The sequence below is a fragment of the Anolis sagrei genome, chromosome 7 (genome assembly GCF_037176765.1).
Source record: "Anolis sagrei isolate rAnoSag1 chromosome 7, rAnoSag1.mat, whole genome shotgun sequence".
In the NCBI taxonomy this organism is placed as follows: domain Eukaryota; kingdom Metazoa; phylum Chordata; class Lepidosauria; order Squamata; family Dactyloidae; genus Anolis; species Anolis sagrei.
This window is the reverse complement of record NC_090027.1, coordinates 19,630,446-19,649,518: the sequence shown is the minus strand read 5'-3', so window position 1 is coordinate 19,649,518 and position 19,073 is coordinate 19,630,446. Positions and strand designations below refer to the sequence as shown.

The window sequence follows — 19,073 nt, the reverse complement described above, 5'->3', positions numbered from 1 at the left end:
AGCCCTAAACGGTTCTGGCCCAACCTACCTATCCGAACGTATCTCTGCCTATCAGCCCACCAGGACCCTAAGATCTTCTGGGGAGGCCCTGCTCTCTATCCCGCCTGCTTCACAGGTGCGGCTGGCGGGGACGAGAGACAGGGCCTTTTCTGTGGTGGCCCCTCGGCTATGGAACGCCCTTCCCATGGAGGTAAGATCAGCCCCCTCGCTGATGGTGTTCCGAAGAAGATTAAAAACCTGGATGTTCAAACAGGCATTTGGTTAATCGGTGCAATGAATGTGATGATTACAGGAATGGTAATATGGACGACGAAACTGGATCACGATTTTAGTCATGAGATGCATTGGGTTGTTATTGTTGTGTCAATATTGTGTATTATGCTTTTATGGTTTTAAATTGTATATTGTTGACTGTTGTACCTTGTTGTAAACCGCGTTGAGTCGCCTGTTAGGCTGAGAAACTGCAGTATACAAGTAAAGTAAATAAATAAATAAATAAATAAATAATGTCCTAGAAGCATTTCTCCTGACATTTCTCCTGCATCTATGGCAAGCATCCTCAGAGGTAGTGAGGTCTGTTGGAATTAGGACAATGGGTTTATGTATCTGTGGAATGGCTGGGGTGGGGCAAAGAGCTCTTCTCTGCTGGAGCTAGGTGTGAATGTTTCAACTGACCACCTTCATTAGCATTTGAAGGCCTGGCTGAGCCTGGGAAAATCTTTTGTTGAGAGGTGTTAAGATCCACAAGCATGTGGACAATTTCAACAGAAAGGAAGAGACCATGAAAATGAACAAAATCTGGCTACCAGTATTAAAAAAAACTCTAAAATTACAACAGCAAAACAGCAGAGAGGAAACAACCAGGCACATCTTAGCAGTGGGGGCAGAGGGGGGATGAGGAGCAAAATCACTCCTGTTCCTCCCCCCCCCCCCCCCCCCCCACCGCCGCCTCCTGACTCATCATTTCTAAACACAAGGAGGACTACTGGACAGTGTAATAGTGGCCTAGTAAGTTTTTTGGGGGGGGGTTGGGGGTTTGAGTGTTTCCCCACTGGAAAAGCCTGGTTTTCTTTGATGAGTGTGTGGTAAGAAATGTTTTTAAAACCCGCTTTGGCTCACATTACTGTCAAGTCTGGAAGTGCCCTTACACACTGTGGAGGTTGAGAGACACAGTGCAGCTGCTCTCAACCTCGGCATGTGGACTTTCCTGACTCTGTCAGTAGCATGTTTTGTCATGCTTGTGGGTGTGTGGTTTTGTTATTGCATCAGTGGTCTGCTCCACTGTATTTTTGTTCTCACCATCTCTTTTTGTACTATTTACACCATTATCAGAAAAGCTTCCAATGCCAGGTCCTTCTACAAGACCAGTGCCAAGTACTCCTGAAAGGCCAATGCCAGGTCCTCTTACAACAACAGTGCCAAGTACTCCTAAAAGACCAATGCCAAAACCTCCTACAACACCAAGGCCAAGTCAATCTCCAGGATCAAATCAGGACCAGTCTGTTGGTAAGACTTTGAGGAAAAATAATCAAAATGAGACTTTTGTGATACTTTGTACTTTTTACTTTCTGGGTATGTTGTTGTGCAGTGAACATACAGATAGAAGGTAATATTGAAGAACAAAGCTAATGTGAGGGGTTGGGGTTATCAGGCATCTTCTATCCTGATTTAGGTTTTGGCAGCCCCCCAGGCCACTGTTAGGCAGGATAGACAGAATAGGAAATCCATCAGAAGTGTAGCATCTCATCTCAGATGAGTCCCTGGGTTTGGGGTCCTGAGGCTGCCATTCGACAAAGAGAGCTTCCTCGTCTTCAGAAGTTGGTCAGGATACCTTCTGAGACAGGCAGCTTGTTGTTGTTCATTCATTTAGTCGCTTCCGACTCTTTGTGACCTCATGGACCAGCCCATGCCAGAGCTCCCTGTTGGCCGTCACCACCCCCAGCTCCTTCAAGATCAAGCCAGTTACTTCAAGGATACCATCCATCCATCTTGCCCTTGGTCGGCCCCTCTTCCTTTTTCCTTCCATTTCCCCCAGCACAATTGTCTTCTCTAAACTTTCCTTTCTTCTCATGATGTGACCAAAGTACTTCATCTTTGCCTCTACTATCTTTCCCTCCAATGAGCAGTCGGGCTTTATTTCCTAAAGTATGGACTGATTGGATCTTCTGGCAGTCCAAGGCACTCTCAGATCTTTCCTCCAACACCACAGTTCAGAAGCATCGATCTTCCTTTGCTCAGCCTTCCTTATGGTCCAGCTCTCACATCCGTAGGTTACTACGGGGAATACCATGGCTTTGACTAGGCAGATCTTCATTGCCATTGTGATGTCTCTATTCTTCACTATTTTATCGAGATTGGACATTGCTCTCCTCCCAAGAAGTAAACATCTTCTGATTTCCTGGCCACAGTCTGCATCTGCAGTAATCTTTGCACCTAGAAATACAAAGTCTGTCATGGCCTCCACATTTTCTCCTTCTATTTGCCAGTTATCAATCAGTCTGGTTGCCAGAATCTTGGCTTTTTTTTATGTTTAGCTGCAACCCAGGTTTTGTGCTCTCTTCTTTCACCTTGATTAGAAGGCACCTCAGCTCCTCCTCGCTTTCGGCCATCAGAGTGGTGTCATCTGCATATCTGAGGTTGTTAATGTCTCTTCCAGCAATTTTCACCCCGGCCTTGCATTTGTCAAGGCCCGCACATCACATGACTGCAGCCAGGAAATCAGAAGACGCTTACTTCTTGGGAGGAGAGCAATGTCCAATCTCGATAAAATAGTGAAGAGTAGAGATATCACACTGGAAACAAAGAGCAATGGTATTCCCCGTAATGTGAGAGCTGGACCATAAGAAAGGCTGAGCGAAGGAAGATAGATGCTTTTAAACTGTGGTGTTGGAGGAAAGTTCTGAGAGTGCCTTGGAATACGAGAAGATCCAACCAGTCCATACTTCAGGAAATAAAGCCCGGTGTGAAGAACCCTTACCTTAGTTATAGCCAGGATGCAGGGCCAGGAAAGCTGTAAACCTAGAAAGATAGAGAATTGGTAAAGCGAAGCATCAGCAGCCATTTTGGAGAAGGGAGACGCCACCTTGAGCGTAGTTCAGAGTAGGGGCGTGTCTTAGGCATTAGACGGCAGGGAATGGCCGGGATTGGTGTAGAGAAAGGGGGCGGAGTTTAGGAGAAGCTGAGAGGAAAAAAGCAGCGTTTTAAAAATCCTGAGGGGAGAGTTGGAGTTGGGAGTTAGGGAGAGCAGTTGTAGATTTGGAAAGCAGTGAAGATTTAGGAAGAAGTCTAACTTAGAAATAGATTCAGATAGTGACTTCAGAAGAAGGATTGTTTCTAGACAGACCCTGTGTAGTGGGCTGTTTGTAGGGAAGAATCCATAAATTCTCAGTTTGAAAGTTATGACTGGAACTTAATTCAAGCACTGTATGATTTTAACGAAACCAATAAGCATTCTGTACCTGAAGATTTTCAAGATTGTTTAATAAACGTTTCATTCTATTTTTACTACCACAGATTGTGTGTGAATACTTTAGATAAGCATTTAATCTCTCTGAAAAACAAACTGCATTGTAACACAAAAGGTTGTGTTACTAGGTTTCCTCAGTTCTAAAGGTAGAAAAGCATCAGACAAGCAGAAGAAACAGTTTCAACAATTCTCAGTCATCAGTAATTATATAGCCATAACTTACTCAGTTTATGTTTCTCCCTATTAGACCTAAGAAGAGTTCTTTCCTGAGTAAAAAGAGCCTAATAATCCGGTTTAGCCCTTAACAATTGGTGGCCACTCTACACATTGGTGTCTATCAATTGAATGGTGATCATTACATATTGGTTTACAGCATTTTATATTTGGTCTGTAAATCTCTATAATTTGATTTGGCAGCTGGTGAAATCAATTATTGATCCGGAATATAATATTGGTGGCAGCTTGAGTGATTGTTTGGCCAAAACCATATAGTTAAACGGTCATTTGATCTATCGGTCCTTTATAATTTGGTGTCAGAGATTAAGATTGATTTGCCGTTCTTTATACCCGACGGCTCACTGGAGGGAAGGATAGTAGAGGCAAAGATGAAGTATTTTGGGCACATAATGAGAAAACAGGAAAGCTTAGAGAAGGCAATGATGCTGGGGAAATTGGAAGGAAAAAGGAAGAGGGGCCGGCCAAGGGCAAGATGGATGGATGGCATCCTTGAAGTGACTTGATTGACCTTGAAGGAACTGGGGGTGGTGGCAGCTGACAGGGAGCTCTGGTGTGGGCTGGTCCATGAAGTCACGAAGAGTCGGAAACGACTGAACAAATGAACAACAACATTGGCAATTTGGTCTCCTATTCCTCTGCCTTTTCTAAACCCAGCTTGTACATCTGGCAACTCTTTCTCCATGTATTGCTGGACAGGCAGCTATTTGCTACAAATTATTCAATATCACCTTGTTGAATAAAATAATTACCAAATTGCATTGGTTATAGCACTATTATCCCAAATTTAACTTTAATGGCTGCTTCCCATGAAATTCGGGAGTTTATAGTTTAGCAAGGTCCAAGAATTCTCTGGGTGAGACTTCTAAATGCCTTTCCCTCGACTGCTATTGTCAGGATTCCATAGGATGTTGCCCTGGAAGTTCAGGCAGTGCAATAACAATGCAGTGTCTTAAGGAGTGAACTCTATGAACCTCAGAAGGCAACTTATGCTTCAATGGATTGGTTAGAAATATTTGTTAAGAAAGAGAGATGCAAGTTCCCCTCCCAACCGCCCCAGAAACTTTCTGCATTAGGGACATCTGTAGAGTGCTTGCGTGTCCAAAAGTGGGATTATTTATTACTAGCTGTACCCGCCACACGTTGCTGTGGCCAACCTTCCCTCCCTTTTTCTCTCTTTCTTCCCTCCCTCTTTCCTTTCTTCCTCCCCTTTTCTTCTTTCCTTCTCTCCTTTCTTCCTTCTCTGCCTCTTTCCCTCCTTTCTTCGCTTTTTGTTTCCATACTTCCTTCTGTCTTTCCTTCCCTCCCTCTTTTTCTCCTTCCTTCCTTCTCTATCGCTTTCCCTCCTTCCTTCGCTCCCTCTTTCCTTCTTTTCCTTCTCTCCTTCCTTCCTTCTCTACCCCTTTCTTTCCTTTCCCTTTTTCTTTTCTTCTTTCTCTTTCCTTCTCTGCCTCTTTCCTTCCTTCCTTTGCTTTTTGCTTCCATCCTTCCTTCTGTCTTTCCTTCCCTCCCTCTTTCTATCTTTCTTCCTCTTCTTCCTTCGCTCCCTCTTTCCTACCTTTCCTTTTTTTCTTTCCTTCTCTCCTTCCTTCTTTCTCTACCCTTTTTTTCCATCCCTTCTCTTTTCCTCTTTCTCTCCTTTCTTCCTTCTCTACCTCCTTCCTTCCTTATGTCTTCCCTTCCCTTCCTCTTTCTATCTTTCTTCTTCTTCTTCCTTCGCTCCCTCTTTCCTACCTTTCCTTTTTTTCTTTCCTTCTCTCCTTCCTTCTTTCTCTACCCTTTTCTTTCCATTCCTTCTCTTTTCCTCTTTCTCTCCTTTCTTCCTTCTCTCCTTCCTTCCTTCCTTCCTTCCTTCCTTCCTTCCTTCCTTCCTTCCTTCCTTCGCTCTTTGTTTCCATGGTTCCTTCTCTCTTTCTTTCTCCCCTTCCTTCCCTTTTTTCTGTATCATCATTTAGCTTTTAGTCATTTAGCCTTTTGGGGTTTTTAAGTCCTTTCTACTTTGGGGGGGGGGATTATGAGTGATGGTCACTTGTTGGTGTGTTAGGGGTGTAGTGTCCAAATTTGGTGTCATTTCGTCCAATAGTTTTTGAGTTATGTTAATCCCACAAATGAACATTACATTTTAATTTATATAGATGGTCACTCGTTGGCCTGAGAGGTGTCTTGTGTCCAAATTTGGTGTCAATTCGCCCAGTGGTTTTTGAGTTTTGTTAATCCCACAAACGGACATGACATTTTTATTTATATAGATTCTGTTGTAATTTTTACCTATTCTTGTCTCCTGAAGCCCTGCCAACAGTATGCAGCCTCCCTCCAGACAAAGGACCTTGCCCCAACCGTTTGACCCGTTATTACTATAACCATAATCGCAAACAATGTGAATCATTTATTTATGGTGGCTGCCTGGGCAACGGAAATAAATTTCCAACACCCGGTAACTGCGAACAAAGGTGCAAAGTATCAAAAGGTAAGCAGTTTTCGCATGCTAATGCTGAGTTTGTAGCTATTGAACAGAAATAATTAGCCACAAAGTGCTATAATTTTGTATAGTGAAAAAAGAGACAGGGAGAGATGCAGTATGCTTGCTGCTTAGCTTCCAAGACCTCTATACATATTTCCACACCATCTGGATCTATTTGGTGAACTTTTCCCCTGCCATTCCCATAAAGGGAGTGTTGAATATTGTTTAGTTGAATACCTAGGCTAAGGCAGTCTATGGATCTCATTAGATGCAATCTTCTTTGCTTCTGTGTATTGTCGAAGGCTTTCATGGCTGGAATCACTAGGTTCTTGTAGGGTTTTTTGGGCTATATGGCCATGTTCTAGAGGCATTTCTCCTGACATTTCGCCTGCATCTATGGCAAGCATCCTCAGAGGTAGTGTTGGGGTTCAGTCTGATCCTGATATGTGTGAACAGGATTCTCTGATAGTTTTTCAAACTGAGCAAGCTCTCCCTGACTATGACAGTGTGGAATCTGTTGTTGATGCAGAGGTCAGTGGGAATGAAAACGAAACCCAGCAGTTAGAAGAGAATGTTTTGGAAGTTAACCGTGATATCTCCCCACCTGGGCTTGATAATGAGGTCCGAAGAGAACAGATAGTGAGAGATAGATTTGTTTCCCAGTCTGTACAAAGGTCACAGCGTATCCAGCAGAAAGAGGCCCAAACAGAAAAGTCAAGGGGCGTTTCTAAGAATAGCTTCTTTGGTATAAGAGCATCCCTGCCGGGTGCTTCTTTGGGTCAAGCAACATTCGGGACTGTGGCTGGTCTTGGCAGAATTCCTGTGTTCCATGGCCAGTAATCCCAGAGGCTTGTAGTTTCCAAGTTCATGGTTAGTAAAAGGCTAACAGACTCCTGGTTATTGTTTTGTGGCTTTTGAAGTTTTGCTCAAGTTCAGAGATCCTATTGACTACTGTGTTTTTCTGTGGCTTTTTTACTCTGCATTTACCTTTCTTTTGTAACCAATTTTTCATCAATAAACAAGGATTGCTTTTCCTACAGTCCAGAGTGGTGGATTTAATCTTATGGTCTTGTTTCTTGAACTGGGATGCAACAGGTAGTGAGGTCTGTTGGAATTAGGACAATGGGTTTGTATATCTGTGGAATGGCTGGGGTGGGGCAAAGAGCTCTCTGCTGAAGCTAGGTGTGAATGTTTCAGCTGACCACCTTCATTAGCATTTGAAGGCCTGGCTGAGCCTAGGAAAATGTTCTGTTGAGAGGTGTTAAGATGTGCCTGGTTGTTTCCTCTCTGCTGTTTTGCTGTTGTAATTTTAGAGTTTTTTTAATACTGGTAGCCAGATTTTGTTCATTTTCATGGTCTCTTCCTTTCTGTTGAAATTGTCCACATGCTTGTGGATTTCAATGGCTTCTCTGTGTAGCCTGGCATGGTGCTTGTCTATGTGGTCCAGCATTTCTGTGTTCTCAAATAATACGCTGTATCCAGGCTGGTTCATCAGGTGCTCTGCTATGGCTGACTTCTCTGGTTGAAGTAGTCTGCAGTGCCTTTCATGTTCCTTGATTCGTGTTCAGGCATTGCTGCGTTTGGTGGTCCCTATATAGACTTGTCCACAGCTGCATGGTATACGGTAGACTCCTGCAGAGGTGAGAGGATCCCTCTTGTCCTTTGCTGAACGTAGCATTTGTTGGATGTTCTTGGTGGGTTTGTAGATTGTTTGTTTCCTCATCAGCGTCTCTATGCAGTCAGTGGTTCCCTTGATGTATGGCAGAAACACTTTTCCTCTGAGTGGATCTTCATCTTGACTCTCGTAGCTTGTTCTCGGTCTTGCAGCTCTTCTGATGTCTGAGGTGGAGTCTCCATTGGCCTGGAGAGCCCAGTTGAGGTGGTTCAGTTCATCTTGGAGGAGGTGGGGTTCACAGATTCTTTTTGCACGGTCTGCCAAGGCTTTAATGGTGCTTCTTTTTTGACTTGGGTGATGGTTGGAGTTTTTATGTAGATATCTATCTGTGTGTGTGGGTTTTCTGTAGACGGTGTGACCCAGTTGTTGATCTGGTTTGCGGATGACTAGGACATCTAGAAAAGGCAGTTTTCCTTCATTTTCTTTTTCCATGGTGAACTGGATGTTTGGGTGGATGCTGTTAAGATGGTCCAGGAACCTGTTGAGTTCTTCTTCTCCATGGCTCCAAATGGTGAAGGTGTCATCCACATATCTGAACCATATCGTGGGCTTTTTGGTTGCTGTCTCCAGGGCTTGTTTTTCAAAGTGTTCCATGTAGAAGTTAGCTATGACCGGATTGAGAAGGCTCCCCATCGCTACTCCATCTTTCTGTTCGTAGAATTCTTTGCTTCTTCTCTCCGTTTTCAGGCACTGGCAAGCCATAGTCCAAAAGACAATATTCAACAATATAGTCTAATTCCAGCAGCTGCCAATGGGAATCCGTGTTGCCTGAAAACAGATAGAAGACTCCATTTTGTATATTACATATAATAATATTACTACTATTACTAATAATATTACAATATACCGGTATAGTACAATATAAAAGGCAAAGGTTGTCCCTTGAAATTAAGTCCAGTTGTGTCCGACCCTGGGGGTTGGTGCTCATCTCCATTTCTAAGCCGAAGAGCCGGCATTGTCCGTAGACACCTCCAAGGTCATGTGGCCGACATGACTGCATGGAGTACCGTTACCTTCCCGCTGGAGTGGTATCTACTAGGGCTGGGCGGTTTCGTTCGTTAATTTCGTAATTCGTTATTAATTCGTCTTTAAATTAGTTTACGATCCGATATTGAGCCATGCAGGAATAGTGTGAGGAGTAAATTAGATTCGAAACAATTTTTTTCAATTTATTTCGTTACTGTTTCGTTATTATTTTGAAATTGTTTTGTAATTATTTCGTAATTATTTTCACATGTCTGGTGCAAGTTTTATAGTTGTTGTTTGTTTTATCACACCAACAGTCAACAACAGAGGGAGAGGGAAGCTTCAGAAGTTCCCCCTGTCCCATTTGGAGGTTTTTTTAGTATATTGTGCAATCGCGTCCGCCATTAACAAATCGATTTGAAATTAACGAAATTTCGTAAATAACAAAATTTTGAAATCTCAAAATTTCGGAAGTATTTAGAATTTGGAAACGCTAGCACCCCCTGGAAACGAATCGAGTTTAGAAACAATTTTTTCCGTGGTTACCCAGCCCTATCTACTGATCTACTCACATTTGCATGTTTCAAACTGCTAGGTTGGCAGAAACAGGGGTCTTCAAACTATGGCCCGAGGGCCGAATACAGCCCTCTAATGTCATTTACCCGGCCCTCTCTCAGGGTCAACGACTTGAAACAATTTGAAAGCACACAACAACAACAACAACAACAACAACAACAATCCTATCTCATCAGCCAAAAGCAGGCCCACACTTCCTATTGAAATACTAATATGTTTATATTTGTTAAAATTATTCTTCATTTTAATTATTGTACTGTTTTTGTTTTTTTGCACTACAAATCAGATATGTGCAGTGTACATAGGAATTCATTCATGTATTGTCGAAGGCTTTCATGGCCGGAATCACTGGGTTGTTGTAGGTTTTTTTGGGCTATATGGCCATGTTCTAGAGGCATTCTCTCCTGCCGTTTCCCTGCATCTATGGCAAGCATCCTCAGAGGTAGTGAGGACATCACTACCTCTGAGCACTGAGCTGCTGAGCTTGTTGATCGAAAGGTCACAGGTTCGAATCCGGGGAGCGGCGTGAGCTTCCACTGTCAGCCCTAGCTTCTGCCAACCTAGCAGTTTGAAAACATGCAAATGTGAGTAGATCAATAGGTACCGCTCCGGCGTTCCATGCAGTCATGCTGGCCACATGACCTTGGAGGTGTCTACGGACAATGCTGGCTCTTCAGCTTAGAAATGGAGATGAGTACCACACCCCAGAGTCAGACATGACTGGACTTAATGTCAGGGGACCTTTATCTTTTATATATATATATATATATATATATATATATATATATATATATGCCTTAAATGAAATGGTAAATTAAATATCAAAATATTATTTTGCAATGTTACTTTATTGTTATTGCATTATTATTATTATTAGAAATACATTAAATAGCATATTAAATGCTAGAAATACATTTAAATTAAAATAAATAATATTTTGTTGGGTTTTTAAAATTATATTTTTATTAAACACTCCGAAAAGGATATTATTTACATAAAGAGAGGTAGAGCAACATGATAAGAGAGAAAGTGGGAATTACAAATATATATATTTTGTTATTTAAACTAAATATTGCAAAATTATGGTTTTTTTCTTGAAGTGACACACCACCTGAATTATGCTCAGTTTTTTGGCGAATTTTGACACACCACGCTCAAAAGGTTGCCCATCACTGACCTAGGAGGATGTGAAATTTTTTTTAACTGTAGAAGTAAACTGGAGATGTGTATTTGTGTTTTGTGGGAAATACAACTCTTTGAGTTCCAATCAAAAGCTAGTGCAGCCCCTAACTGTCACACAGTTTCCCGCAACCAATGAATGCTTGAGAGAGGCTTGCATCAATTCTCTTAATCCTCAGCTTTCCTCAGTTATGTTGTCCACATCAATTACACAAAGAATTCTGGAGGCAGCTGATGGTCACTTTCTTTGTAGTGCCCATGCACACATATGTATAGCAGAATTGGCTTGATCAGACTCCTTTTCTTACAGTCTCATCAGTGTCTCACCGTCACGGTGGAGTTTGAGAGATACCGCGCAACTGCTCTCTTGCCTGGCATGTGGACTCCCCTGACTCTGTCAGTGGCATGTTCTGCGGGTTTGTGGGTTTGTTATTGCATTTGGTCATCTGACCCAGCATGGCTCTTCTTCCGTTCTTCTGTTCTTCTGCTCTCACCATCTCTTCTTGTACTATTTACAACATTGTGAGAAGTGCTTCTAATGCAAAGTCCTTCTACATCGGTGGTTCCCAACATTGATTTATTTTATTTTTTGTTATTAGCACGGACCACAAGGTTCAAGAATAGTAAACTGTGTTAACACTGTTCAACGGAGAAAATGTTGTGGGCCTGAAAATAGTTGTTCTTTTATGATTTTGGGGTGCCGAAAACGAAAATGACATTTAAAAATGTATATTGGCTCTAGTTTTTATGATATAAGCAATCACGTGATATCGTATGGTTGGAAAAATGCATGTTGCGACTTACACTATGGAAGATTCTAGAATACTCTAGAAAGTTTGATGACGCAGTATTAGTGCCGTGTGCAAAAGCCAGGAAGCCCTATATAAGGCCAGACTTTTGAATGGTGAGGGTCAGTCAGTTGAAGACTGAGACAGTATCGTTAAACATCGTTTTACATTGTTCTTTTTACTGTAGTTATTAGGCTTGGGCGGTTTCGTTCGTTAATTTCGTAATTCGTTATTAATTCGTATTTAAATTAGCTTACGATCCAATATTGAGCCATGCAGGACTACTGTGAGGAGTAATTAAAAATTGAAACAATTTTTCCAATTTATTTCATATTGTTTCGTAATTGGTTCAAAATTGTTTCGAAATTGTTTCGTAATTATTTCCGTATGTCTGGTGCAAGTTTTATAGTTGTTGTTTGTTTTATCAGTGATAAAAAATAAATTATCACACCAACAGTCAACAACAGAGGGAGAGGGAAGCTTCAGAAGTTCCCCCTGTCCCATTTGGAGGGTTTTTTAGCATATTGCGCAATTGCGTCCGCCATTAATGAATCGATTCGTAATTTTACGAAATTTCGTATATTTTGAACTTTTTAAAAGAAAATTTCGGAATTCTTTAAAAAAAACGAAACACAAGGGCCCCCTAAAAACGAAACGAGTTTAGAACCAAATTTTTCCGTGGTTACCCAAGTAGTTATGCCTCGCACGTGTGTAAATAAAGCACTATGGATAAAAGATATCAAGGCAAATGGACTCCGTCAATGCTGTCAGACTACTGCTGGAGCATTGTAAGAGACAATCCTTTCCTTGAATACAAAAGGAAAGTCAAGAGAAGCAAACAGGATATAAACTAAAGTCACGATTAAAGCGACATTTAAACTTTCAGACTTTTCAACTGCATTAGGCCTACTAATATAGTTTCTTGCTGCACAAACATAAACAATAGACTAATTAAATAAATATTTCCCATGTATAAACTATTGGCAATATAATTTGACTAAAATTTAGTAAATATTCACGGTTTATATTCATGCAGTAAGGTTAGGCGCATTATCATAATATTAACGAATTACCTATTGTGGAGAAAATTGAAATAGCTGTTGCATAAAAACCAGAACCAATTAACACATTTAATTATTATATTTGAATTCAGCATATTAAATTTATTAAGAAACGGCACGTTTCGTTTCCGCAACTGAGAAAAACGAAAAATTTGTAGAACAGTGTAATCTGGGCCAGAACCGTTTAGGGCTTTAAAGGTTAAAACCAGCACTTTGAATTGTGCTTGGAAGCAGATCAGCAGCCAGTGGAGCTGGCATAACAGAGGAGTTTATGCAGAGACGGCTCTAGGTAATTTTCAATGGTAAGCAAACAGTATTTTGGCACACATCCCCCCCACCCCCAACTAATCACTGATATATATTTTCTGTTCGTTGTGGGAGTTCTGTGTGCCATATTTGGTTCAATTCCATCATTGGTGGAGTTCAGAATGCTCTTTGATTGTAGGTGAACTATACATCCCAGTAACTACAACTCACATATGTCAAGGTCTATTTTCCCCCAAGAGCGCCTCAAGTGCGCCCCTGGGCAAAATCAACTATACTGCAAATGCTTACTTTGCGTAATGGGTTGAGCCAACCCTGGTCGTATGGTCCCTGTACACCGCTCCAGTAAGTAACCTGGCTGCTGACCATTGGATTAATTGAAGCTTCCGAGAGGTCTTCAAAGGCAGCCCCATGTAGAGGGCATTGCAGTAGTCTATTCGGGATGTAACAAGAACATGGACCACCATGGCCAAGTCAGACTTCCCAATATAACTGCATGGAATTCTGGAATTTGTAGTTTAGGGAGGTCCAACAATACTCTAGGTGAGACTTCTAATGACCTTATCACAAAATTGGTATCATGTGCCAGTTTAGTCCAGATCACCCAATGAGTCTGCCAGCTCCCATCAAATGATGCCAGTGGGGCTCCATGGGTGAAGTACAGCAGAGCCGGTGCATAACACCGCCACGGCAACATGGAAGGCTTCATTGCAATTCATGCGGGGAAGCTGAGTACTCCACATGCGCTCCCTGTTTCCCCCCATGGGATCGCCTTTGGCTGGAGCCAGGCGATGTGGAGCATGGGGCACTGGGTTCCCCACGTCCCCTGATGAAGTGGAATGTCTCTGGTGGCCATGTGAAAAAGTTATAAATATCTTACTAATCCCAGGATTCCATAGGTTGTTGTAGACTATTTATTTATTTATCTATCGTGTCATCAGCGACCATACCATTGTGTTACAATTCTAACAGAGCAAAACAAACACACAGATTAAAAAGAAAAAGAAAAAAACACACAGATTTTGCAAATTTGGTAGTTGGTTAAATGTCCTTTGACTATCTGGCCACTTGGAGTGCCTCTGGTGTTGCCGCAAGAATGTCCTCCATTGTGCATGTGGCAGGGCTCGGGTTGCATTGCAGCAGGTGGTCAGTGGTTTGCTCTTCTCCGCACTCGCATGCCGAGGATTCCACCCTGTAGCCCCATTTCTTAAGAGTGGCTCTGCATCTCGTGGTGCCAGAGTGCAGTCTGTTCAGCGCCTTCCAAGTCGCCCAGTCTTCTGAGTGCCCAGGGGGGAGTCTCTCATCTGGTATCACCCAGGTGCTGGGTTTGGGCCTGCCACTTTTGGACTCTCGCTTGCTGGGGTGTTCCAGCGAGTGTCTCTGTAGATCTAAGAAAACGATGTCTTTATTTAAGTCGTTGATGTGCTGGCTGATACCCAAACAGGGGATGAGCTGGAGATGTCTCTGCCTTGGTCCTTTCACTATTGGCTGCAACTTCCCGGTGGATGTCAGGTGGTGCAATACCGGCTAGACAGTGTAATTTCTCCAGTGGTGTGGAGCGCAGACACCCTGTGATAATGCGGCATGTCTCATTAAGAGCCACATCCACTGTTTTAGTGTGATGAGATGTGTTCCACACTGGGCATGCATACTCAGCAGCAGAGTAGCATAGCGCAAGGGCAGATGTCTTCACTGTGTCTGGTTGTGATCCCCAGGTTGTGCCAGTCAGCTTTCGTATGATGTTGTTTCTAGCGCCCACTTTTTGTTTGATGTTCAGGCAGTGCTTCTTGTAGGTCAGAGCACGGTCCAAAGTGACTCCCAGGTATTTGGGTGTGTTGCAATGCTCCAGTGGGATTCCTTCCCAGGTAATCCTCAGAGCTCGGGATGCTTGTCTATTGTACTAATAGTACAATAACAGTGTAGTATCATAAGGAGTGAAGTCTATGGTTCTCAGAAGGAAACTTAGCTTCAATGGATTGGATAGAAACACTTACAAGTTCCCTTCCCAACTGCCCCATGATCTTTCTGCACGAAGGACATTGTAAAGTGCTTGCATATCCAAAATGGGGTTATTTATTATTCTGTTGTAATTTTTTACCTACTCTTGTCTCCTGGAGCCTCGCCTACACTATGCAGCATTCCCCCATCCAAAGGACCTTGCCCGAACCGTTTGACCCGTTACTATTATAACCAGAATCGCAAACAATGTGAAACATTTATTTATGGTGGCTGCGAGGGCAATGGAAATGCGTTTGAAACACTCGAAAGCTGTGAAAAATGGTGCAAAGTTTCAAAAGGTAAGCAATTTTTGGAGTCTAGTGCTGTTGAACAGGAGTTATTCATCCAGAAATGCTATAGTTTTGTATTATGAAAAAGGAATCAGGAAGGGAGAGTTGTAGTACTTGTTGCTATGCTTACAGCTTAGCTTCTAAGACTCCTGTATATATTTCCACGCTGTCTGGATCTCTTTGATGAGGGTTTCCTCTGCCATTTCGGTGGCACTGATCAGTGTTTCTCAACCTGGGGGTCGGGACTTCTGGAGGGGTCGCGAGGGGGTGTCAGAGGGGTCGCCAAAGACCATAGGAAAACAGTATTTTCTGTTTGTTATGGGGTTCTGTGTGAGAAGTTTGGCCCAATTCTATCATTGATGGTGTTCAGAATGCTCTTTGATTGTAGGTGAACTATAAATCCCAGCAACTACAACTCCCAAATGTCAAGGTCTATTTCTTCCAAATTCCGCCAGTGTTCACATTTGGGCATATTGAGTATTTGTGCAGATCCATCATTGTTTGAGTCCACAGTGCTCTCTGGATGTAGGTGAACAACAACTCCAGAACTCAAGGTCAGCCCTAACCCTAACCCTCACCAATACTCTTTGTTGGTCATGGGAGTTCTGTGTGCCAAGTTTGGTTCAGTTCCATCATTGGTGGAGTTCAGAATGCTCTTTGATTGTAGGTGAACTATAAATCCCAGCAACTACAACTCCCAAATGTCAAGGTCTATTTCTTCCAAATTCCACCAGTGTTCACATTTGGGCATATTGAGTATTCGTGCAGATCCATCATTGTTTGAGTCCACAGTGCTCTCTGGATGTAGGTGAACTACAACTCCAGAACTCAAGGTCAGCCCTAACCCTCACCAGTACTCTTTGTTGGTCATGGGAGTTCTGTGTGCCAAGTTTGGTTCAATTCCATCATTGGTGGAGTTCAGAATGCTCTTTGATTGTAGGTGAACTTTAAATTCCAGCAACTACAACTTCCAAATGATGAAATCAACCCCCCCCCCCAACCCCACCAGTATTCAAATTGGGATGTATTGGATATTTATGCCAAATTTGTTCTAGTGATCCATTCTCTTGTTACATCCCGAATAGATTACTGCAACGCACTCTACGTGGGGTTGCCTTTGAAGACTGTTCGGAAACTTCAACTAGTCCAGCGGGCGGCAGCCAGATTAGTCACCAGAGCGTCATACAGGGAGCATACCATCCCTCTGTTATGTCAGCTCCACTGGCTGCCGATCCAGTTCCAAGCACAATTCAAAGTGCTGGTTTTGACCTACAAAACCTTATACGGTTCCGGCCCAGTGTACCTGTCCGAACGGATCTCCCTCTACATCCCACCTTGAAGTTTGAGATCTTCTGGGGAGGCCCTGCTCTCGACCTCACCTCTATCACAAGTGAGATTGGTGGGGACGAGGAGCAGGGCCTTCTCGGTGGTGGCCCCTCACCTGTGGAATTCACTCCCCGGGGAAATTAGGTCATCAACATTCCTCCTCTCTTTCAGAAGGAAATTAAAAACATGGTTGTGGGACCAGGCTTTCGGGCAATCTGGCGGTTAGATAAGGACAATGACGACCAGAATCAATAGTACTTGACAATGTGGAATGAATTTACGGACTCTGAGATGGCGAACACTGAGCATTAGATTGTTTTTATTGATTTTGATGTATATACTGACTGTTTTGATTGTTATAATTGCTGTTTACATGTTTTATCCATTGTTATGTTTATGCTGGCATCGAATTGTGCCTTTGTAAGCCGCCCTGAGTCCCCCTTCGGGGGTTGAGAAGGGCGGGGTAGAAATGCCCGAAATAAATAAATAGTGAATGAAGTACATCCTGCATATCAGATATTTACATTACGATTCACAAAAGTAGCAAAATTTTTAACAACAATACAATAAGCCTTTATTGGCATGACATGGCAGAGAGTATAAAAACATAGTACACGTAATAAAAAGGGCTTCTCGTTTGCTACACATTCAGTTTGCAGACTTCATTCAGGAATCTTGCCACTGAAAGGCAGCAGCTAAAGTCCTGGCAATTTAAAAGCAAAATCACTTTGTCAGAATCGCTGCGGTTCTTCAGTGAATCTATGGCTTGTGTTAGCAGACTGGATCTTAGCTCCTGGTAGAGTGGACAGTGCAGGAGAATATGCGGTATGGAGTCTAGCTGTCCTGTGCTGCAGGGGCAGACCCTCTTGTCGCTTGGGAGGCCGTTGAGTCTTCCTCTATGGAGCGGCGATGGCATGATGTTAAATCTAGCCAGCATGTAGGCTCTTCTGTAAGAGGGGTTGGTGAGCTCTGTGATGTAGAAGGCTGGATTTCCCTGTGTGTATGGAATTGCCAAGTTAATAGGTGAGCAGGATTTGTTTGCCAAGCTCAACAATTGGTTGTGGTCCCTTTCTAGCAGCCTCCTTTTGATGAGGGTAAAAATCTCGGAAAAAGATAGTAGGGTCAGGAAATCGCTGTCGTAGCCCAATTCCCCGATCTTTGCTAGGACAGTTGAGCACCATTTGGAGTGGTGGAGTTCGCTCAAGGTGAGTTGAGTCAGAGAGTCGCTGGGACTTTGATAGTGTACAGATAGCCAAAATTTAATGACGGTTAGCCAGATAGTAGCCTCAATAGAATATTGCCCAGATTCAAGACAAAGAACTGCATACGGGACACAGTTGGGGGCACCATATAGTTTGTGGAGGAATTTCGAATGTAAAGATCTGATGGCGCTGTTATTGGGGGTTAACCAGATGGGTGCTCCATAGAGAAGTTGTGACATCGCCTTTGCTTTGAAGACTTGCAGAGCTAGGGGATATATATTGGTTACCCCTGGAGTGGAAGAACCTCCTGGTCGCACTGCCACTCGATTTGGCCCGGGCCAGTGTATATTTTAAGTGGGTGGACCATGACAAGTTGTTGCTAAACCAGAGACCTAGGTATTTGAAATGTTTTACTTGCTCAATATAATGGCCCTTTATCTTCCAGACTTGTCTTTTGTTGTTTTTCCCAAATGCCAAGATTTTGGTTTTATCGTAGTTCACCTGCAGTTCGTTCATCTCGCAAAAATCAACAAATTTATGCAGGAGTAGCAAAATTATGAAAATAATTTTATGGTTGGGGGTCACCACAACATTAGGAATTCTATTAAGGAGTCGTAGCATTAGGAAGGTTGAGGAACACTGTCATGGCAGTTTGTCTAGCACTGAAGGAAACCTTGGAGAGGACTTGAACGACATCCATCAAAAAGCACTTTGTAATTGACTTCATGTTCCAAGTGCATGAACAGAAATAGGGAACAGGAATATTTTTAATGGAAGAACATGCTGCCTCCTCCAGACCAAAAAATACGTAAATTCCTAATCCCAGTTGCCTTGGGCTGTTTCGTGCAAGTATCCTGTTAAGAATGAAACTACTTTATTAATACTGTGTGCCATCATAGAACAAAGAAGGATCTGAACTCTACATCAGGCAGTAGGCCCAGCAAAATATCAAGAAAGGACAATCCCTGAGGCCTTATTACATGATGTAGAGTTCTGCCCCTACTTTGTTCCATTATGGCACATCGTATTAATGAAAAGGCTTTATTCCTAATGGAATATTTGCATGAAATCACCCAAGGCAGAGCAGCCTCTCTTTTGTTATACATGTTGGTGCCAGTCCATCTCCGAGCACAATTCAAAGTGCTGGTTTTGACCTATAAAGCTCTATATGGTTCTGGCCCAGCTTACTTGTCCGAACGCATCCATCCCTACGTCCCATCTCGTAATCTAAGATCATCCGGGGAGGCCTTCTCTCGCTCCCGTCAATTGCGCAAATGCCTCTGGCGGGGACAAGAGACAGGGCCTTCTGAGCTGTGGTCCCTCGCCTATTTATTTATTATTTATTTATTTACCTTACTTATATACCGCTGTTCTCAGCCCGAAGGCGACTCACAGCGGTTCACAACAAATACGAACAGCAAAAATTCAGTGCTACAGTATAGAAACAGTTAACAACCTAACACATTACACAATTAATAAACAATTACTACAATACCCATTCACTGTCGTCCCATCATCAAAAACATGTTCCAGATTCGTCATCCATTGTTCCATTCCAGTGTTCATTAACCAATCATTGCACTAATT

The 19,073-nt window shown here is 42.7% G+C and overlaps 1 protein-coding gene across 1 annotated transcript in view; it reads left to right on the top strand.

Annotated features, from left to right (window-relative positions):
• The first annotated feature begins 1,339 nt into the window (after positions 1–1,339).
• Positions 1,340–19,073, top strand: part of LOC132782532 (kunitz-type serine protease inhibitor bitisilin-3-like) — a 36,080-nt gene continuing 18,346 nt past the window's right edge. The window contains exons 1-3 of the mRNA XM_067470852.1: positions 1,340–1,506; positions 5,988–6,167; positions 14,788–14,967. Coding sequence (XP_067326953.1) covers positions 1,344–1,506; positions 5,988–6,167; positions 14,788–14,967 — 523 coding nt within the window. The 5' untranslated portion in view covers positions 1,340–1,343. The remainder of the gene's footprint in view (positions 1,507–5,987; positions 6,168–14,787; positions 14,968–19,073) is intronic.